At 43.2% G+C, this 21,261-nt stretch overlaps 4 protein-coding genes across 6 annotated transcripts in view; 1 reads left to right on the top strand and 3 right to left on the bottom strand.

Annotated features, from left to right (window-relative positions):
* sorcs2 (sortilin-related VPS10 domain containing receptor 2) overlaps positions 1–1,111 on the bottom strand; it is a 167,277-nt gene extending 166,166 nt beyond the window's left edge. For 2 of the 3 annotated variants that reach the window (XM_058068160.2, XM_058068161.2), the window contains exon 1: positions 499–1,111. In XM_058068160.2, the coding sequence (XP_057924143.2) occupies positions 499–789 (291 nt within the window). In that variant the 5' untranslated portion in view covers positions 790–1,111. The remainder of the gene's footprint in view (positions 1–498) is intronic. The other variant, XM_058068159.2, reaches the window with a different exon arrangement.
* An 8,013-nt stretch (positions 1,112–9,124) lies between these two features.
* Positions 9,125–10,834, top strand: grpel1 (GrpE-like 1, mitochondrial). Its single transcript, XM_058067043.2, has 4 exons — positions 9,125–9,300; positions 9,752–9,896; positions 9,961–10,042; positions 10,114–10,834. Exons 1-4 carry the CDS (start codon positions 9,233–9,235, stop codon positions 10,458–10,460), a joined length of 642 nt encoding a protein of 213 aa, XP_057923026.2. The 5' UTR covers positions 9,125–9,232; the 3' UTR covers positions 10,461–10,834.
* A 156-nt stretch (positions 10,835–10,990) lies between these two features.
* Positions 10,991–13,862, bottom strand: tada2b (transcriptional adaptor 2B). Its single transcript, XM_058067042.2, has 2 exons — positions 13,561–13,862; positions 10,991–13,232 (listed from the first exon to the last, which is right to left on the bottom strand). The coding sequence occupies exons 1-2, from the start codon at positions 13,828–13,830 to the stop codon at positions 12,051–12,053; spliced, it is 1,452 nt and encodes a 483-aa protein (XP_057923025.2). The 5' UTR covers positions 13,831–13,862; the 3' UTR covers positions 10,991–12,050.
* Positions 13,863–14,514: 652 nt separating this feature from the next.
* Positions 14,515–21,128, bottom strand: LOC131125802 (ankyrin repeat domain-containing protein 46). The gene is made up of 4 exons (XM_058067684.2): positions 20,984–21,128; positions 18,425–18,767; positions 18,184–18,342; positions 14,515–15,164 (listed from the first exon to the last, which is right to left on the bottom strand). The coding sequence occupies exons 2-4, from the start codon at positions 18,733–18,735 to the stop codon at positions 14,948–14,950; spliced, it is 687 nt and encodes a 228-aa protein (XP_057923667.1). The 5' UTR covers positions 18,736–18,767; positions 20,984–21,128; the 3' UTR covers positions 14,515–14,947.
* Between the last annotated feature and the right edge of the window lie 133 nt (positions 21,129–21,261).

Below are 21,261 nucleotides of genomic sequence, written 5' to 3'. Positions count from 1 at the left end.
ACACAAAGGCTGTGACAACCAGTGACGTCCCCCCCCCCATCTTCTAACACACTCCACCAACAAGGCCTGTAGTGTCCCAAAATAGAACTATTTCACTTATGGTTGAATGCACTTTTTGTCACATTTGTGCACAAAGTCAAATCTCATGTCAAGAAAATGGGTGTAATGTTGTAGTGCTACTGTGGGGGGGGGGGGGGTTAGTCAAGACGACAACAATAGTGAGCTGCACAGACAAAGGCACTGTCAAGGGAGTGTCAGTCTGGCTTGATATGAAATCATCAGCAAAACAACACAATGGCGTCACGGGTGCGTCCAGGTGGCGCACCTGGATGCGTAAAGGTCCAATTTGCGTCACAGCCCCCCCACCCTCCCCTTTCCCCCGTGAGAACAATACTTGTCTCATGCCTCCATATGTGTATGATGGGTGACAAAGGGGAGCGTGGAAGGGTTGGTGACCGGACTGGGTGGCACAAGGCAGGTGATGGATCGGCTACTTACGCTGCTGTTCTCCCCTGTCCAGTGGACCATCGCCTGGTTGTGGGTCGCGTCCCCTTTGAGCACGAAGGAGCTGCTGTGTAGGGTCATTTGTTTCTCCCGGGACAGAGCTCTCCTCAGGCGAGGGGAGCGCTCATTCCGTCCTCCGTCCAGGTCCGGCACACGGTCCTCTCCGACGCGCCGGAGCAGAGCCCCGTGGCCACAACGCAAGGGTCCCGGCATCGCGGTCCACACCGAGACGAACAACAGCAAGACGCAGAAGCGCGCAGGGGCTGGGAGCCGTGGTTCGGGCATGCTTCGTGCCGTTGTACTGCTCACAGCGCAGAGAAACAGCAGGAGACTAACCGGGCTGGAGGAAGATGGATAGGTGTGTACAGTACGCCGAGTGAGGGAGCCAGGGGTGGGGGAGTGGGGATGGGAGGATGGAGGGGAGATAGTGGGAACAACGTGGACAAATCTTGGTGGCAATGCTGCATTGAGGGACGGCTCAGTGGTGCCACCTGGTGCTCAGCAGCTCCAATTGGATGTTTTGTAAAACAACACATGTCAAAAGTTACACATGTTTCAAGCTCTAAACCAGGGGTCTCAAACTCAATTTACTTGGGGGGCCACTGGAGCTAGGGTCTGGGCGAGACTGGGCCGCATCAGGTTTTCCAAAACAAAAAACCAAAAAAAACGCATTTATTAAAAACAGAAAAATGAATAAACTTTGCTTTGGTTTCGATTTTCTACAAGAAAAGCTCTGATAAAACATTCCACTGTTCTCAAATATCTTAATTTTTATTTTTCTGCACAAAATAAGATGAAAAATAAATAAACAAATCAAGAATAAAGAAAATCAATCAGTAATAAATAAATATAATAATAATACGGCAAATAAAAACTTAAGAAACCACATATAGTTGGTGGGTAGACAAATTATTTTTGTCAGATTAAAATTAAAGCATTATTAGAGCCCTGTAGACATGACAAAACACGACTATAGTCACATTTATTCTCTTTTTATTTACAACATATTGCGCAACTGGAGGGTCTTGAGACACATGCTAACTCGCAAACTAGAGAGCTAGCGACCTAAACGGTAGCCTTCAAGTTATTTCCTTTAAACTTAAATAGCCAAAAACTTACCACTTCCACACGGATAGGGAGGTTAACTATTAACAGTTATTTAACCTTTAACATGAACATTAATCAAACATAATTTTTTCTGGGTACATGATACCATACAGCATCCATATCAAACTTGCGTGGGCCGCACTAACATTAAACTTTCATATCAAGGCGGGGGCCTCAAACTAGTGTCCTGCGGGCCACATTTGGCCACAATGTTGACCTTTCAGAAATTAAAACACTAAGGGTACTGCCAGATATGTTGAGCCACTTTTGCAGTACTCGCTTCAGAGGTTTTCAAAGTAAGCCTCCCCTCCGAGGGCCCGGCCTTGAAACATATCGGAAGTTAGCTTAGCAGGTTTGAGGATGAAATCCCTATTTTTCAGTTAACTCCTTGTAAGATTTTAAGTTGAAAAAAATGGCCTCTTACCTCTTACTAGCCCGGGATAGCCATAGCATCTGAAATGCACACCAGACCATGGGCTTGAGATCTCTTCAAGTTTATTTTGCCAAACAGTCCAATAGCATATAGCACACACAACAGGTCTCCTCACCTTTTACCCGTGAAGGGCCAACCATAATTCCCCAATGAAGGGGTGAGGCAATATGTCTAAAAGGTACCATATTTACACTTAAAACAGCCTTCTTTCATGTTACAAAAGTCTTTCAATATTACCACACTTACATTTCACTTTCTGTATACATTTTAAGCACTATATTACATTTAACTACATTTTGCCAACAACTACCTAGTTAATTGGACCTCCCCCTCCTTCAGGTGACACTTGGGAGAGTCCAATCAAGGTGATCAGCCTTGATTGGACTCTGCATTGGACTCTGCACTCACATGGGTGCACCTCCATGCTTGTGCCCCGACCAATCACCTCAAAGGAAGGAGAAACTGATGAGAAATTAGGAACAAAACCATTCATTCATTCATTCATTCATTTTCTACCGCTTTTTCCTCACAAGGGTCGCGGGAGCGCTGGAGCCTATCCCAGCTGTCTTCGGGCGAGAGTCGGGGTACACCCTGTACTGGTCGCCAGCCAATCACAGGGCACATATAGACAAACAACCATTCACACTCACATTCATACCTATGGACAATTTGGAGTCGCCAATTAACCTAGCATGTTTTTGGAATGTGGGAGGAAAACGGAGTACCCGGAGAAAACCCACGCATGCACGGGGAGAACATGCAAACTGAGATGGCTGAGGGTGGAATTGAACCCTAGTCTCCTAGCTGTGAGGTCTGCGCGCTAACCACGTGACCGCCATGCCGCCCGGAACAAAATCAATGACTTCTAAATGGAAAAACGAACTAACTAAAGTGAACATTAAACAACTTAAATGGCAAACAAATATAAGTACTAACCAGAATATATGTGTAAATAACAAGCCAAGCTATATACACAAATAGAAACATGACAGTGTGTAGGTGTGTAGCATACACCTGATCAGTGAGGGAGGATTGGCAGCTCCCCCACACTCCTATATTCCATGGAGAAGCAACCTTTGCCAAGATGTGAACCCCCCACTTCTGATGACACAGCATCAGGAGGTGAATAATTTTACCCCTTTTCCATTGTAACCGGTTCAGTATATGTTTTCAGAGCTTCAGTTTTCCACTATCGTAGTTCCACAGGGGTGCTGAAGTGGAGTCGTATGTTTTGGTTCAATGCTGGCTCGATAATCTTGCTGGGCTGGGTGCTGAACCGTTTGCATAAGGAAGTGGGAGAGGCGTAAACAATCAGGATAAAGGCTAGACTGTGACTTTGATTCCATCTGTAGTATCAATCATCTTAAGCTAGCATTCATTAGTGGTGAGTACCTATACATTTTACAAATGAAAATGTCTTTCATAAGCATGTGAGCCATATTAAATGACAGAAGGCTGGATTATGCTTTGATGCATTTAGTTTATTATGGTAGATGACATTGCTGCAAGTGAACAAAGATAATTGAAGAGAGACAGGAAGTGTATTATTGGAGCTGGAATTAATCCATGTGTTCCAAATACCTCTTCTACTGCTGTATTACCTTGTTAGCTTTTCTAATTCACTTAACTATTGGTATTACTCTGTATTACTCAGTGCTAACATCAGCAGCAAACTATAGCTAGTCACCGGGAAAGATACATTACAGCCATCAGATGTATCTCATTTATTCATTCATCTACCACTTATCCTCACCTCGCCTATCCCAGCTGTCTTCACCGTGGACTGGTCGCCAGCCAATCACAGGGCACATATAGACAAACAACCATTCACACTCACATTCATACCTATGGACAATTTGGAGTCGCCAATTAACCTAGCATGTTTTTGGAATGTGGGAGGAAACCGGAGTACCCGGAGTGCACGGGCAGAACATGCAAACGCCACACTGAGATGGCCGACAATGGAATCGAACTTAACTTGGGTCTCCTAGCTGTGAGGCCTGCATGCTAACCACTCTACCACTGTGCAGCCACATAATCTTGTGTACACATAATGTACTAAATTGCCATCTTAGATTTCACGAAAAGCTTCTAAAATCTCATTTTATTTTATTATTGTGTTATATTTACCATCTTAAATGTCATGAAAGGCATCTAGCATCTGCCTTTGGCAGAGAAGCAGAGAGTGTATCTGGCTTACAGCCACGCCCATAAGGAAGCATACTCCTTTGTGACATCACAAAGAAACAGTTTTGCAATGCCCTATGAAAACGCTTTTGTCACATAATTCAAATATTCCAAACCAAAATGCTTTCCGCTGCATTGCATACATAATCTTTAGTCCTCATGAAAGTCGCAGGGGGTGCTGGAGCCTACCCCGGCTGTCTTCAGCCAATCACAGGGCACATATAGACAAACAACCATTCACACTCACATTCATACCTATGGACAATTTGGAGTCGCCAATTAACCTAGCATGTTTTTGGAATGTGGGAGGAAACCGGAGTACCCGGAGAAAACCCACGCATGCATAGGGAAAACATGCAAACTCCACACAGAGATGGAGGGTGGAATCGAACTTGGGTCTCCTCACTGTGTGGCTTGCGTGCTAACCACCCGTGCAGCCCTCTTTTATCATAATAAATTATGTGTTGTGGAAATATACACATTAGCACTCAATAAGGTCATCGGGATCGTACCTTAATGCAGTGGTTTTCAAACTAGGGGGCCTGACGTTATGATAGGGGGGTGTAGGGGCTCCCATGAACACTTTTCATTACTAACCCTTTGCCAGAGTTTTTCAGGAAAACATTCAGTTTTGATATTACTATCAGTTTACATGTAAGTGTGATTTAAACAAGAGTAGCAACCAAACAAATGGATGCTATTTGAGCTATTTTTAGAACAAGCCTGTTGGTGACTCATGTGGTCTTTAGGGGTGATCTGGTGCCACACAGGCACCATGTTTGTGACCCCTGATTCTACACATAAACTTACACAAACCCTGTGCTAGGCCGTAACCCTACCCCCACCCCAAATCACCAAAACAGCACAATAAAAATGATTAGAAGAAGTTTACAAATTAATAGCACAACACTTAGCACAAAAGCACTGGTAGGAATAAACTATTGAATGACTTCATGTTTTTTTGTGTTGACTATTGCACACACTCATCCTCACAATCATCATTGTTTAAATGTTCAATATAAACACAACTCACCTGCTGAGGTATCCTGTTTGTTTATGTAGGGGTGTCACATGACAGGAGTGTCACATGACAGTGCAGTCATCACCTGCTGATGGCAAATTATTTTTTACAGATTCAACCAGCAACTACAAAACATTCATGTATGTTTAAATGTTGCATTGATGTTTTTCCAAGGAAGCTGTTGGCCGACCAGCGAGGAGGACAGGAAGCAGAGTGAATATTTGATGGAGGTTAGAGGAGAGAGGCTGTTAATATTTGAGGAAGGAGCGCTAGGAGTCGCCTTCCTTTTCCCCCTTTTTCTCTCATTCTTTTATACTTTATTTGACCCGGACATGTCATTCAAAGCCGCTTTTCAGTGAATAACAATAAAACAGAACTCTTGTACTATATACACACACACACCTCTGAAAAGAGCAGAAGACAGCAGATAGCTGACCTTCCATGATCTCTACTGACAACATGCAGTGTGTAATTACACATTGTGTGTGTGTGTATGTATAGCCTGGAACCAGATCAAAATACCCTTAGCAAAATGTCCCTTTCGCCACAAAGGTGTTTTCAAATTCAAATATGTTCTCTTAGAGCAGGGGTCTCAAACACGCGGCCCGTGGGCCAAATGTGGCCCGCAGGACACTAGTTTGAGGCCCCTGCCTTGATATGAAAGTTTAATGTTAGTTTGATATGGATGCTGTATGGTATCATGTACCCAGAAAAAATTATTACGTTTGATTAATGTTCATGTTAAAGGTTAAATAACTGTTAATAGTTATCCTCCCTATCCGTGTGGAAGTGGTAAGTTTTTGGCTATTTAAGTTTAAAGGAAATAACTTGAAGGCTACCGTTTAGGTCGCTAGCTCTCTAGTTTGCGAGTTAGCATGTGTCTCAAGACCCTGCAGTTGCGCAATATGTTGTAAATAAAAAGAGTATAAATGTGACTATAGTCGTGTTTTGTCATGTCTACAGGGCTCTAATAATGCTTTGTTAATTTTAATCTGAAAAAAATAATTTGTCTACCCACCAACTATATGTGGTTTCTTAATTTTTTATTATTTGCCGTTTTATTATTATTATATTTATTTATTACTGATTGATTGATTTTCTTTATTCTTGATCTTATTTTGTGTAGAAAAATAACAATGAAGATATTTGAGAACAGTGGAATGTTTTATCAGAGCTTTTGTAGTAGAAAATCGGAACCAAAGCAAAGTTTATTCATTTTTCTGTTTTTAATAAATGCGTTTTTTTGGAAAACCTGATCGCTGAGACTCTAGCTCCAGTGGCCCCCAGGTAAATTGAGTTTGAGACCCCTGGTGTAGACAGTCCAGCAAATGTGTTGCTGGTTTGCAGTTTTTGTTTGCAGATTGAAGTCACAGGGGAGGAGAATGGATGGATGGGTGGATGGATGGACTGTGAGATCAGACAGGAATGAGGCAATTAGCTTTGGAGGGTGATAAACGACATCAGTGGAGAGGGGTGCGGCACCAGCCAATTTATAAATAATATTTTAAAGGAATTGATCTTTGGATTAGAGATGGGAGTGATTTAAAAGTCTGCAGTTCACCACTCATCCATCAGGGCGTGAATTTTCAATAAAGACTAATCCAGGTGATGTAATCTGATTTGAAGAAAAAGTTAAGGTTGTTTTGCCATGTGTTAGTGAGACAGAGGTCTAACATTGTTAGTGATATTCATTCAGAATGAATTCTTGTTGTGGAGGGAATGGGTATTAAAAAGCGATGCCTTTAGATCAGGGGTCTCAAACTCAATTTGCCTGGGGGCCACTGGAGCTAGGGTCTGGGCGAGGCTGGGCCGCATCAGGTTTTCCAAAAAAAAAAAAAACGCATTTGTTAAAACAGAAAAATGAATAAACTTCCGATGTTCCGATTTTTTACAAGAAAAGCTCTGATAAAACATTCCACTGTTCTCAAATATCTTAATTTTTATTATGAAAAATAAAGAAAGAAAGAAAAAATAAAGAAAATCAATCAATCAGTAATAAATAATAATAATAATAATAATAAAACAGCAAATAATAAAAACTTAAGAAACCACATATAGTTGGTGGGTAGACAAATTATTTTTTTCAGATTAAAATTAACAAAGCATTATTAGAGCCCTGTAGACATGACAAAACACGACTATAGTCACATTTATACTCTTTTTATTTACAACATATTGCGCAACTGCAGGGTCTTGAGACACATGCTAACTCGCAAACTAGAGAGCTAGCGACCTCAACGGTAGCCTTCAACTTATTTCCTTTAAACTTAAATTGCCAAAAACTTACCACTTCCACACAGATATGGAGGATAACTATCAACAGTTATTTAACCTTTAACATGAACAATAATCAAACGTAATAATTTTTTCTGGGTACATGATACCATACAGCATCCATATCAAACTTGCGCGGGCCGCACTAACATTAAACTTTCATATCAAGGCGGGGGCCTCAAACTAGTGTCCTGCGGGCCACATTTGGCCCGCGGGCCACGTGTTTGAGACCCCTGGTTTAGATGATTAGGGAGGAGAATGCACAATTGTCCAAGGAGAGGAAGTGTTCGTGCAGGTGGATAGGTTGATGTTTGTGAATGGACGACGTGCTTTCGGCGGTTGGGGTGAACGTAAGGCTGGTGTTTTGGGGTCAAAGCGGTGGAGTGTGCCCAGATACATGCAAGATGGAGCCCAGATAAATACCCAAGATAGGAACAATAACATGCAGGAGGCTAGGAAGAAATGAAGGAAGAGGTCAGGGGACGCCTATAGGCTACTGAGACGGGTGGCAGTTCTGAGGAGTGGATGTCTGACTGCAGCACTAGCATTCAAGCTAGTGGGGAGGGTACAATCAAAAGCTATGGAAATAGCATCGGCGCTAGTCAACAAAAGGCCCGATGTGATGTGGAAGACTGACTCCCAAGTTTTAAGCAGTAGCCAAATGACAAATACTTTTTGTGTATTTTTTGCTGAGGGATTGTCACAATGTCGCCATTTGTGAGGAAGTAAATGATTTTCTGTGACACAGCTGCTGTGTTTTCATTGGTGTACTTCAATACTTACATATAGCATTTTAATACTTATGCGGTGTGGTGAGGTAGCAAGTATCTTGCTCACCTTTTTCTTGGTGGTCTCATCCAGCCAGGAGAATGTGATGCTTGACCCAAGTACTTGGCTCCGATTGAGATCTGAGTAAAAAGCATCCTCTTGATAATATACTGCACTGTGAAGTACTTGTTAGTCTTGTGTCTGAGGTGGCCAAGATTCTCCCGACATGAATAATTGAACAACCTTCATCATGTTTTCTTCTTCTTTTCTTCTTCATCAAAAACATGTAAACGCTCCCACAATAAAAAGGAAGAAATGTGCCTAAGATATCCACCTTTTTTTCATGCTGTGCTTTTATGTGACATTACGATTAGGCATATCTGGTAAACAAACAGTACATCCCCAAGGCTGAACACTCACAATGACTAAGCTAATGCTCAACTCAAACACCAGACACAAATTCTCAAACTGTGCACTGAATGAAACCGTATTAATTTAATTTATTTATTAGTTAATTGAAGTAATAAATAAGGGTTATTATTGAATCAAAAGGACTTCTACACCTGTCACTTTTTGTATAATACATTAATATTTTTAACTACACATTATTGTATTTTAATACAATGATATAACAATCGCTATAATATTATTATGTATTATCACACGATTATAATTATGGCGCCAGTAGTGACGTAATAACCTTCTTATATACAAACGTCCTTGATCACGTGTGAGCTTTTCACCTTTAACTCCAGTGCAAGCAAACTTACTTTCTGTTGTCACATCCGCTCCTAAACGCGATTGGTCAGAGAACACAAGTCCCGGTTTTCCTATGTCTCGATTGGCTAGCTTTCATACCGTCGTCGCCGACAGCGAGCCAATGTGTCCGGGTCAGCGTGCACCACAAGGAGGACTAGCTTGTGTAATTTGGAAGGATAATGGCGTGTTTGTGTGTGCGAGTCATAAGGCAGAGCTTCTCTCTGGTTGCTTTGGCCAAGGTTGAAAGGTTAGGAGCCTTATGATATTGTGTTTTGCTTGCGTTGTGTGCGGCGCAGGTAGGATGTGAATATAGCATGTCATCGACCAACTGTGTGATGGCATAACTTGACATAGGGTTTTATTTTGTCGCTTATGTTATCATAAGGTAATTAGAAGCATTAATGTAATGTATATTCTCTCTCTTTTCTTTTCCTCCATGACTTGACGTTTATTTAGAAACAGTAGGGCTAATTCCTCTCTAGTGGTCTTGAAGGTTTGCTAACAACAGTCAGGTGATGGAGCTGAGACAACTAAAGTGAGACTCCTAAATGTTTACTAAAGTAATCCCTTTGGCAACTGCCTAATGGTACAACAGTTATATTACATTGGTTGCATACTATCCATAGACACGAGTCATAGATCAGTAGGAAATAAGTACCTGGATCACATCTATTTGTCTCCACCTCCTCCCAATTTAGAGCATCCCCACGGTGGCTATGTACATCCACCATGCAGAAGGATGGCATCGGCTCAGAAGAGAAGGATGAGAAGCCTGAACAGAGTGCCGCCGATAAAGTCCTCGCGGAGAAGACTCAGCTGGAAGAGCAGCTCAAGGATATGACCGTGAGTCAGCATCGGGTTTTACTGCGTAACAGCAATACGGTTAACTAAACTCTTTCTCGTCCAGGACAAGTATAAGCGAGCTTTAGCAGACACTGAGAACCTTCGGACAAGACATCGGGGAATGATTGAGGATGCTAAATTATATGGTAAACATAACCTAAGGAGCCTTCTTGGTCTGACAGTGTCACAAATTAACCAGTATTTATCTGATCATCAGGTATCCAGGGCTTCTGCAAGGACCTGCTGGAGGTCGCTGACATTTTGGAGAAGGCGACAGAAAGCGTGCCCAAAGAGGAAATCACAAGTCAAAACCCACACCTGAAGAACCTTTATGACGGCCTTGTGATGACCGAGGCTCAGATACAGAAGGTGTTCACCAAGCACGGCCTGGTCAAGCTTAGCCCTGATGGCCAGATGTTCGACCCGTACGAGCACCATGCACTCTTTCACGCTCCCATCGAGGGGAAAGCGCCTGGCACCATCGCCGTAGTGACCAAAGTGGGCTACAAGCTTCATGAGCGTGTCCTCAGGCCAGCAGTTGTGGGTGTGGCCAAAGCCCCCTAGGAAGTGACTGTCACTATGCAGGACGAGGTGAAGGTTCTCCATGTGCTCGCCTCACAGGGGCCGAAGCCAACCGGACTGAGCTGTTTTTTACTTGAAAGCCACACCTTATCTGTTATGAGGCGGTAAACATTATTTCATCACAGGTTGTTTCAAGTTCAAGATGATCACTTGCCAATTAAGCATTTAAATGGCAAGTGAACTTGAGACCATCAAAACATTAGCTAATGGGTAAAAACATTATGTTGTGTGGCAGGCTGGCGGAGCTTGAGAAGTCATTCCATATTGAACTGTACTTCTTATGAAAACAGAACAATGTTAAAGTGACATTTGTTTTGATAACATCCAAATAAACTGACCCGACTTTGTCTTCTTAAGCCAGTGACTTGATTGCACCCATCATTTACCACGAAAAAGGACCTTTAAAAAAATATGATGCCTGTTTAATGAACACATGCACACATCCCTCCATGTAATTGAAGGACATCTGTGCAGTACAAAATTTGTTTTAATTAAAAAAGCTTTTAAAAAAGTTTTCCACACAATTCTGTACAGGTGACTAGTCATGTAATTTAAAAAAATCAAACTTACATGTGGGTGGATTAGATAACCAGACCATCAGAAGTACTTTCATATTCAAAATAAAAGGACAAAGTGACGTTTGCAAAGTGATGACAATTAAGATGACTAGTTTAGAGCAATCTTCACCTGCGGATGCAAATTGGAGTAAAAGCCAAATTAAGAACTATCTTGGACAGTGACATCACATTCCACAGCTGTGACAGTTTACAGGGACTACAACATGCCTGGTTGTGCCTAAAGACAAATTTCAACTAGCTTGATGCTAAAAAGCAGCACTCAGCCTCTACCAAAAGTGCATTTGAAAATAATTTACTTGTTTTCTTTTGTTTACTTACGGATTTAAACCGGTTGCAAGTCTTTATATATGGGGAGACTATGTGGTGTTTGCACTGTTAATAAGGGTACAGCTGCTCCTTCAACAATGAATCATCATAGTGGTGAAGCGTGTTAAGCTCTCGTGAACATGTGCCAAGTCAAATTGTAACTCGATATGGCAGAGACACATGACAACACACACATTGGTGACACAAAATACTGGCAATCCACACAAATAAGGCTCATTTGCACCATTTCCTTTACTGTACAGTACATCTCCGTCTATTTGTGGTTCTGCACACACTCACTCCCACGTCCACATTTGCAGTTATTACAATGCTAACTTAAATAGAATGTAGTTTGATGGCATTATCTGCAGAGGAGAGGTGTGCTGCATCCCTGAGTCCAGCAGAGGGTGCCATCTCAAAAGTCCCTTTTTTTCCAGCAGGAAGATGCTTTAGCAAGACGTGATGTTGTGTAACTGCATGTTTTGCAAATACTGTATGCACGTAATAGTTTCTTTGTGTAAATGTATAAAAAAATAAGCAAAAATAGTTTAACTTTAGTGTCATTTTTACAGCTTTTTACATTATCAATTTTTTGTGATATTTCCGCTATTTGCGTGGCATCTAGGAAAGCAACCCCAAGAATAAAAGGGCTCAACTGCACACATTCATATGGCCAAAAGTCAGTAGTTTAAGCCGCATCTCTGGATATCCAACCACTCTCTGTGAGGAAGGTGACGATGCGTTTTCTGAGCACCTTGTCCAGGTAGCTGGGCAGTCGGCTCTTGGCGGGGATGCCCTGCCTCTTTTGCAGGTGGTCCTTGATGATGATGGTCTTGACCGTCAGGTAGCGAGCCGGGCTCAGGTTGAGAGAGTTACACAGGACCTTCTCACGGTCAGACAGAAGCTCGAAACCTGTCAGGTTCTCGATGGCGGCAAACTCGCCTTCTTTTCCTTCCTCTTTGATTACACAGCCAACACCGAGTCCACCGACAGCGCTCCCTCCGGCCCCGCCGAGTCCCAATCCACCTCCCCGCTTGGAGATGGCAACGCTCTTGTTCTCCTTGCGCTTCTCACGTTTGTGACGTGCTGCCTCATACTCAGCAGACTCATCCAGGCGGGTGATGCCGTTGCGGCGGTATCGCTGCAGTTCACGAACTTTGGCCCTCAGTGCACGCTCCTTGTACATGTTCTCAAAAAGCTCCTCAACTTCTCGGTGGGCCATGAACTGGCAGAGCCCCCGTAGGCGCACCCTCTGATCCTTTTCCTCCTTGGTGATTTTCCTTTTGGGCGTGGTGGGGACTGGACACGTACCGACTGCCGTCGTGGAACCAGGTCCAATGGTGGCGCCGCCAGCACCCGCTCCAATCCCCCCACAAGCTGTTCCGACAACTCCCAGTGGACCCACTTTGTCTTTGTCTCGCATCTCTTTCTTGTCCCGCCCCAGGAAGGCAGGTACCAGGTTGTAGTCCCGGGCAATGTTCTTCCGCCGCTGCCGCTCACGTAGCTTACGCACATACATGTCTACATGTGCGCGCTTCATCTCAATCTCCACGTCCTCGTCGTCGTAGTTGACCGACAGCCCGCTGATGAGCTTTTCTGCATCCTGGTCGTACTCAATCTCGTAGTCGTCCCGCAGCGGCATGTAGCCCAGCTGCTGCTGCTCTGCCAGGCTGATGTCCAGCGGGGGTAGCGGGGTCGTGAGGCTGGGTGACAGTGGCCCCCCGCTTGGGCATGTGTGGTCAGTCACCCGGTTGGGGATGCTGTCGGGGATGCAGGCCTTTCCCAGGTTGCCGTGGATATACATGGTCACGTAGTGCTCCATGACTTCCTGTGGAGTCCGGCTGGCTCCAACGTGAGCAGCCATGTCCTCCTACACAAAATTATTAACAAGTGAAGATTAATATAGACCGGTTCTAACAATTCAAACCAAAATATATAGTTATAGTGTGCAATACTGTTTTGTAATAAAATTCATCCTCATAATTATACTACACGTCACATGTAGTCTATAGAATTAGAACTACAACAGGACAAGCAATAGATATGTAACAATTAGCTTTTAGCTAATAGTAAATACCATTCATTTTGCTCTCAATCTGTTTTGTGACTACGCAGTGAAAGTTGGTATGTATTCACAATACACATTCTTATTTGTTGATTGTAAATTATACTTATAAACTTGTGAAAAAGTGATGTACCCAGTTTCCAAAGCCGTACTGCTCGATGGCATCGAGGAGCGACTGCTCTTCCCTGCTCGTCCATCCTCCCTGCGCCTCAGTACCCCAGAGAGAGAACCGACCGCCGTCGACTTGCTGGTAGCCGTGCCATCGCCGGTGGTTGCCAATCTCGGCGCCGGCCGAGAAACACTCTGGACACAGCTCGATATCGGGGCAGTCGGTGCAACGAAGCCGGAGATTTGTAACGTCTGCCAGACAGTTCACGCAGTACTTCTTTCCCAGGTCGGCCATGTTGGCTGGCTCGAGCTTCTTGTTGTTGGGCGGGTAGGAGTCCTCGCATGCGCAGAAAGTAAAGGCCGATTTGAGTGAGCGACGCCGCCCTCTGCAGGAGAGGCATTGTAGCCTCAATGTCTTCCAAAACTGCAAATTAAAGTGATAAAAGCGCCCCAATTGTAAAAAAACAAAAAAACTCATAATATTTTCTAAAAAACTATTAGAAATTAATAAAAAAAACTGTTGTCAGGCTTTCTTGTGCTTCATCTTTCGAAGACTTCCTTGTGATATGGCAGCCATGCAGACTCATTTGATTTGGTGTGCAGAGTATAATGTGAGCACTGGCAGGCTGACAAACAACCTCTGGGTGTTCTTTTCTCCCCCCCACATCCTCAAGAGTTCTTCCACTTATTCAGGACCTGACTGAAAAAGCAATTTTTATACTATTTAACCTGAACTTTAGTTTGATGAATGTTTTGTGTAATAAGAATACATTCTTGTTAATGCAGATTTTTTTGTGAGGTTCTGGATGAATGCGGCCATTTTATAGTCTTATTTTACCGTGTCCTGTCAATCATTATAGCAACAAGCTTGGTGTCAGTTTGTCTCCCCTTGTATCCCCTCCTGCCTTGGTGTTTAAGCCACACAGCAGTGCTGCACATCCTTCAGCCGTTGTCAAGCAATCACTGTCACTCATACCAATTAGAATCAGATGTTTTTTAATGTATCTGCCAGTCAACAAAGCTGTAAATAAATGTACTTTTACCTCAACTATATTGCAAAGCTGCATGGAATGTCTTAATGTTGAACACAAAAGGAACACGCAAGTCAAGGTGTGCACGAGATGCAGCTTCGACAACTTCTGTTGATTTCTATGACAGGGCTAGTTAGGAGGTTTGATAAATAACACAAGGCAGCGAGCAAAAAAAAAGGTACAAAACATTAGCAATGTACAGCAGCGAAAAGGAATCAAAAAAGTGTGCATAATTGGAGTTTAGGTTCCACTGTAAAGGTAATAATAGTGACATGAGACACACATACTAAGAGAACGGGTGAGGTCGTAACCCCATAAAAAAAACAATATGATGTAGTGCTAATAAAACAACTAGTATAATTATAGATGTTTGTACTTCATTCAGTGCACCAGCTCCAGCTGGCTGGTGGAGAAGGGCAGCACTCCACTGACGTAGTAGGCGATGCCCAGGGAGAGGAGGGCAATGACCACCAGCAGCAGGAGTACCCTCCAGAAGCCCAGGTCCTCCACAAACTCCTGCCAGGTGGTCCGGAAGCTAGACAGCACACCTTCGCTGCTCTGCAGGTTTGGGTTGAGTAACGAGTGGCTCTCCATGGCACTAAACACACATCCGCAAACACACACACACACACACACATACACACAGGACAATAAGCCTCCCATTTGTCAAGGTATTCACTTTTTTTAATGGCAGATACTGTATGTCTTCATGCCCATCCATCTCTGTTGCATTGTCAATATGATTACTATTATGCTCTGTATTGAGTTGTTGACTCCAATAGAGCAGCTACACACAATAACCGCTTTCTAGATCTTCCAGATTCTGCACCTCTTTCTGTAGTGTTTCCATGGACGTCCTGTTTCCAACCCAAACAGCCTGTTTAATATACTCCACCATCAGCCCTCCTCCAGGCACGCCCACTTCGCTGTAATTGTCACACTCCCAAGAACCTCTGGATATGTAGGTCGGTTTTTACGAGTGCAGGCAATCTTGAGCCCATATCCGGGAGTCCGGCTCACATTGACATGAGTAGAACTCACTGGGTGTTAGACGAAACTGTAAAACTGAGCATACAATTCTTCTGTCACTAGCCAGGGCCCTTGGGCCAAATGCTGCTTTGGGCTCTTAGATGTCCAGTACTGCTACGGCGTCTTGTAGTTCTTCCATTTCCGACATTTTACACCAATAGAGGTATCTTTTTCATCAAGCTTCTTGCTGATGGTCTTGCAGTCCATTCAGTCTTGAATGGGTCTATAATCTTGTTCATGAGGTCCTTTGATAGCTCTTTGGTCTTGCCCATGGTGGTGGAGAGGTTTGAAGGGAAGAGGTTGTTTCTGTGATAGGTGCCTTATCAAAATACTGTAACAAGTTGAGATTGGGAGTACTTTCTCAAAAGGACAGGAACATTTGGGTGCTTCATGGCCACATACAGTGTAAATCTCTAACTGTCTAACTATTCACAGCGTTTCTTTTTCCACATTTGGTCATGTGACAGCACAACCTTACTCCAAAATGATTTCATATTTTCCACACAAAACTGTATTTTTATTTTTAAATCTATTTCATTCATTCATTCATTTTCTACCGCTTTTCCTCATGAGGGTCGCGGGGGATGCTAGAGCCTATCCCAGCTTGTCTTTGGGCGAGAGGCAGGGTACACCCTAGACTGGTCGCTAGCCAATCACAGGGCACATATAGACAAACAACCATTCACACTCACATTCATACCTATGGACAATTTGGAGTCGCCAATTAACCTAGCATGTTTTTGGAATGTGGGAGGAAACTGGAGTCCCTGGAGAAAACGCCACACAGAGATGGCCAAGGGTGGAATTGAACTTGGGTCTCCTAGCTGTGTGGCCTGCGCGCTAACAACTCGGCCGCTGTTCAGCCCATAACATGATATTTTGGGGATATATGACGATATAAAACAATATATCACGATGCATCACTTTTTTTTTTCAATAAACTAGTCGCTGCAGTCGTCGAGTGGTTAGCACGCAGACCTCACAGCTAGGAGGACCAGGGTTCAATTCCACCCTCGGTCATCTCTTTGTGGAGTTTGCATGTTCTTCCCGTGCATGCGTGGGTTTTCTCCGGGTACTCCGGTTTCCTCCCACATTCCAAAAACATGCTAGGTTAATTGGCGACTCCAAATTGTCCATAGGTATGAATGTGAGTGTGAATGGTTGTTTGTCTATATGTGCCCTGTGATTGGCTGGCGACCAGTCCAGGGTGTACCCCGCCTCTCGCCCAAAGACAGCTGGGATAGGCTCCAGCACCCCCGCGACCCTTGTGAGGAAAAGCGGTAGAAAATGAATGAATGAATAGTCGCTGTAGTCGATTGACAGTCCTTAGTAGAAACAACCAGCAGTTGGAGTGGAACCTCCGGTGCGAACTCCCCCCCAACATGACACAGCAGTCCGGGCTGAGGGGGAAATTCTGCTGTATCTACAAAGCCGAATATCCAACATCTAAAGTGAAACTAACTTCACCACGGTATGACGCGGGCATGTCTGCATGGTGGTGTTGCCTTGTCTTTTTCATTCGAGTGGCGGAGTAGAATGACAACCAGCTTTGAGCCGCATTACCACACCTTGCATGTTGGTGTGTAGCCCTTTGTGAAAGTGATACGGCAACCGGATTGGCCCAATCTCATAGCCCAATCAAAAATACAGCAGATCAGAAGCCAATCCCTAGTATCAACATTTCAGGGCTATATTCTAGGACAGGGGTGCTCACACTTTTTCAGCATGCGAGCTACTTTTAAAATAATCTACCCACTACAAAAATGCAAAACATCTATTTATTTTCAAATGTATTGAGGATTATTTGTACGTACAATGTATGTTGATGTACCTTACATAACCAAATGAGCCAATATTGCAAAACACACATAATTAACTATTAACATTTTTTGTAATTACCTGAGTTTACTTTGATGACTTGCACTGAATTGAATCAGCCAGGGATGCATAGTCCGGACAGTAGCTGCTGATAGCCAGGTTAGCCAGGCAAACGCACTTCGAAAAAGACATTGTGAAAAAAAAGTCCACCTCCCATTCCGTATGGAAGTGATATGTTTTTGCCTTTTTACTTGGTCCAGCTACTTCACTCATTTTAGTGACCATAAACTTTAGCGAGGGCTTAAAATATGACGCAATTCGCCGACTAGCTTAGCACTTTGCATCGTTGTTTACACATGAGCGGTGACCTAAAGGTCAAAATTCAGTTGTCATCTGACTGGTTGTCCTGTATGTCAATCAAGTAACGGGGATGGATGATAGGCTGACATCGTAAGTTCTGCTGCACTTAGAGACGTTGTTTCATTTGATTGGTCACCCGAAGGGCAACATTCAGTTGTCATCTGAATGGCTGCCCTGTATATCAATCAAGTGACGGCATTGATGCTAGGATGATATTTTTTTAAAGTCACGCCGCGATCGACCAGCGATCGACCAGTACCACCTCCGCGATCAACTGGTAGATCGCGATCGACTTAATGAGCACCCCTGTTCTAGGACATAATCGGAATTTGCTGGTGGAGGGCAGGAGCGAGAGTACAGTTTGTGGTCCAGGCCAGTCATGATCGATGATCTGAACAATCAATGCCTACCTCTCACTGTCGGCCATCTGCATGGTCTCCAACTTGGAGTGGGCACCTCGGTTGAAGCCTTTCACCTCCTGCTCCTCCAGTCCCTCCAGCAGACGAATGGCGTCCTTGTTGACGCCGCGCCTCTTTGCCAGCACCAGGGGAGTTGAGCCATTGTGGTTACTACAACAAGCAGCAGCGTTAACTCTCAAGGCTTACATGGAAATACTGTTGATTCTACATTAGCACTTCATGGTTCCCTTACCAGATATCAATTTTCAGCCCATTTGACACCAGGAACTGTATGGTATCTACATGCCCGCACAGATGCAATGCCGTGTTGCCTTGGTAGTCCGTCGCCAACAAATCGGCACCAAACTTATGGAGGAGGCGACAGATGTCCACGTTTCCTCGTGCGGCTGCCAGGTGGAGGCCGGTGCGGCCTCGATTGTCCCGAATGTTGGGATCGCATCCCGTCTCCAGGAGCCTTTTGGCAAAGGCCAGGTCTCCGTCGATGCAGGACTGCAGCAGAGGCACGTTAGTCTGCGACGAGTCGTTGATGAAGACATAGGACATGTCCGAGTGGGTGTCAGAAAATTCCAGTGTACCTGCAGTGAGAATCAAAAATGAATGAATGAATGAAGGCACATCAGGGATAGTTTATAAGCCAAATGCTACAGTTCCAGTGTGGCTGTGCAGTGCAGCCTTCCTCCTGACAGTCAACACTTACCCTCACGTTCACAGTATCGCATGCTGTGGTCCACCAGGTATAGCAGGTAGTGTTATATTAAAACACGTTATCAGGTTAAAGGATGGCTACCATCTAAACTCCTGCAAGTCGTACAGTCTGTCATATCCAATATCCATTGATGTTTAAAATGTAAAATGCTGGGAGTACTTTTTTTTTTTCCCCAGATTGCTTTGCTGTACAGTTTTTGTAAAAAAGGCTAGAAAGCACATGGTTAGAGCCCACATAGTATTTGTATATTATTCAATATTAAAGCACGTTATCAGGTTAAAGAATGGCTACCATCTAAACTCCTGCAAGTCGTACAGTCTGTCATATCCAATATCCATTGATGTTTAAAATGTAGCGTCACTGGGAGTACACTTTTTTCCCCCAGAGTGCTTTGCTGTACAGTTTTTGCAAAAAAGGCTAGAAAGCACATGGTTAGAGCTCACATAGTAGTTTTATATTATTCAATATTCTGCATTATATGTTAGTAGCGTATGTTTTTATCCCGCTATTGTGTTACTGTTTGTAGTTCTTTTGACAAAAGGAGATGGAATTATGTGTGACGTGGTGACGCTTCGTGTCTATATGGTATGCCTCCAACAGGTACCATCTAATACAGAGGTGGGCAAATATTTAGACTTGTGGGCCACATTAAGTTAATAAAATTGTTTGGGGGGCCAGAATATATATTTAACACAGACACAATATTTTATGCTTATACTTTTCCTTTTATTTTATCTATAAAAGTGTTATACTATCAGCTGTATGTTCCAATGTCACTTTAAACATCAGACCACATCAAACTATGTAATTTAATTTTACAGTTTTGTTGTTTTTTTTTTACTAAATAAGACATCCGACTTGCAGGTCATGTTGCCAGTTTGTATGTTAAAACTTAGAAAGCAACTGGCGGGACGGATTCAAACACTTGGTGGGCCGCATGTGGCCCCCGGGCCGTAGTTTGCCCACCCCTGATCTAATGGCTTAAATGAGACATGACACAATGATCTTTAAATGATAATCTTAATGATATGTGTTTTTGAGTCCCAATTATTAAATATGGATCAATAATTAAATTCACAATTATCGTTTGTTAATGTTACAGGCCTAGTTCAGCGCAGCTATACAGAGCGCCTGTTGATTTAACCGTAGTTTGTCCACACTTGGAGGTAAGAAGAGCTCTAACAATGTTGGACTGGACAAACTCTAACTGTAGATCTGTCCTAACCAAACATAACATCACGGCTATTAACAAAGCATTTGAAAAATAGCAGCGGCTCCGAAGTACAAACCATGGTTCCAAAAGATTTACTAACTGAGGAAGCCTGCATCTTCAATGATAGTAAAGGCCACTCGTCCAGCACCATCATTTCCATAATCGAATCACAGATCGCTTTAGTCCTTGGGTCATCTCTGGTGATTTTTTTTTTTTTTGCACTTTTCAAACACTGCAGAAATAATGCATGTCTGAAGTGATGGACACGATGTTTGAAGCCAAATTTAAAAAGGGAAATGACAGCTAAAATTAAGCAAATCCCCCTCTCAGACTCTGCAGATGTACTGGCTGGTGTGGTGATTTGGTTAAGCAGTTGTGTTGTAGAATAAAAAATGCAGAGTGCATTTCCATCGTTGTGCATGAGTCCACTGATACCACTGATAATGCTCAGTTCATGGTGTTTGTGTGGTCATGTTTGTTGAAAATACCCCTTATTCTTGCCGCAGTTTGCTACATTAATAACTAAAAAGTTCTATAATATTTACTTGTTTGTATTTGAGCGATTACAGTCCCCAATGGCCGTTAATGTGTAGCAGAAAAATCTGCACAAAAAAGAAGGAACATCATACATTTATCATCATATATATATACATAGATATCATACAAACCGCTACAACCAAGCGACATTTATTAGTAAACAGTACACTAAAATTAAGCTAGTCTCAATACAAGCTAATATTAGCCTTCTAGCTGTAGCCTCACACAGACTCAGCCGGGTCGAAATGAAACTTACATATGATTCGACAACCAAGTAATAAAGCAGCAAAGTACACAATGTAATAGGACAAAATGTTTGTCAAAAGTTGTGTTACCTGTTAAAATGTCCCAAATCAGGCGTGAAAATCTTATTCGCTATCTTGGAGCTAATGGCAGCTGCAGTATTATGATGCCAGGCTTCTCTTGTTTACTCGTATTCACCGCCACCTAGCGGTCTGGGGTGTAAATTACACAAACAAATGTTACATTTCGGTAGGATACTAATGTGATTACTGTGCTTAGCTTGGTGTGAATAAATTCCCAAGATTCCTTTATTCATTAATTTTCGACCGCTTGTCCTCACGAGGGTCGCAGGGGTGCAGGAGCCTATTCC

This window comes from Doryrhamphus excisus, linkage group LG2 (genome assembly GCF_037039965.1).
Source record: "Doryrhamphus excisus strain RoL-2023G ecotype Guam linkage group LG2, RoL_Dexc_Guam_v1.1, whole genome shotgun sequence".
NCBI lineage: Eukaryota > Metazoa > Chordata > Actinopteri > Syngnathiformes > Syngnathidae > Doryrhamphus > Doryrhamphus excisus.
This window is presented reverse-complemented; position numbering and strand designations above follow the sequence as displayed.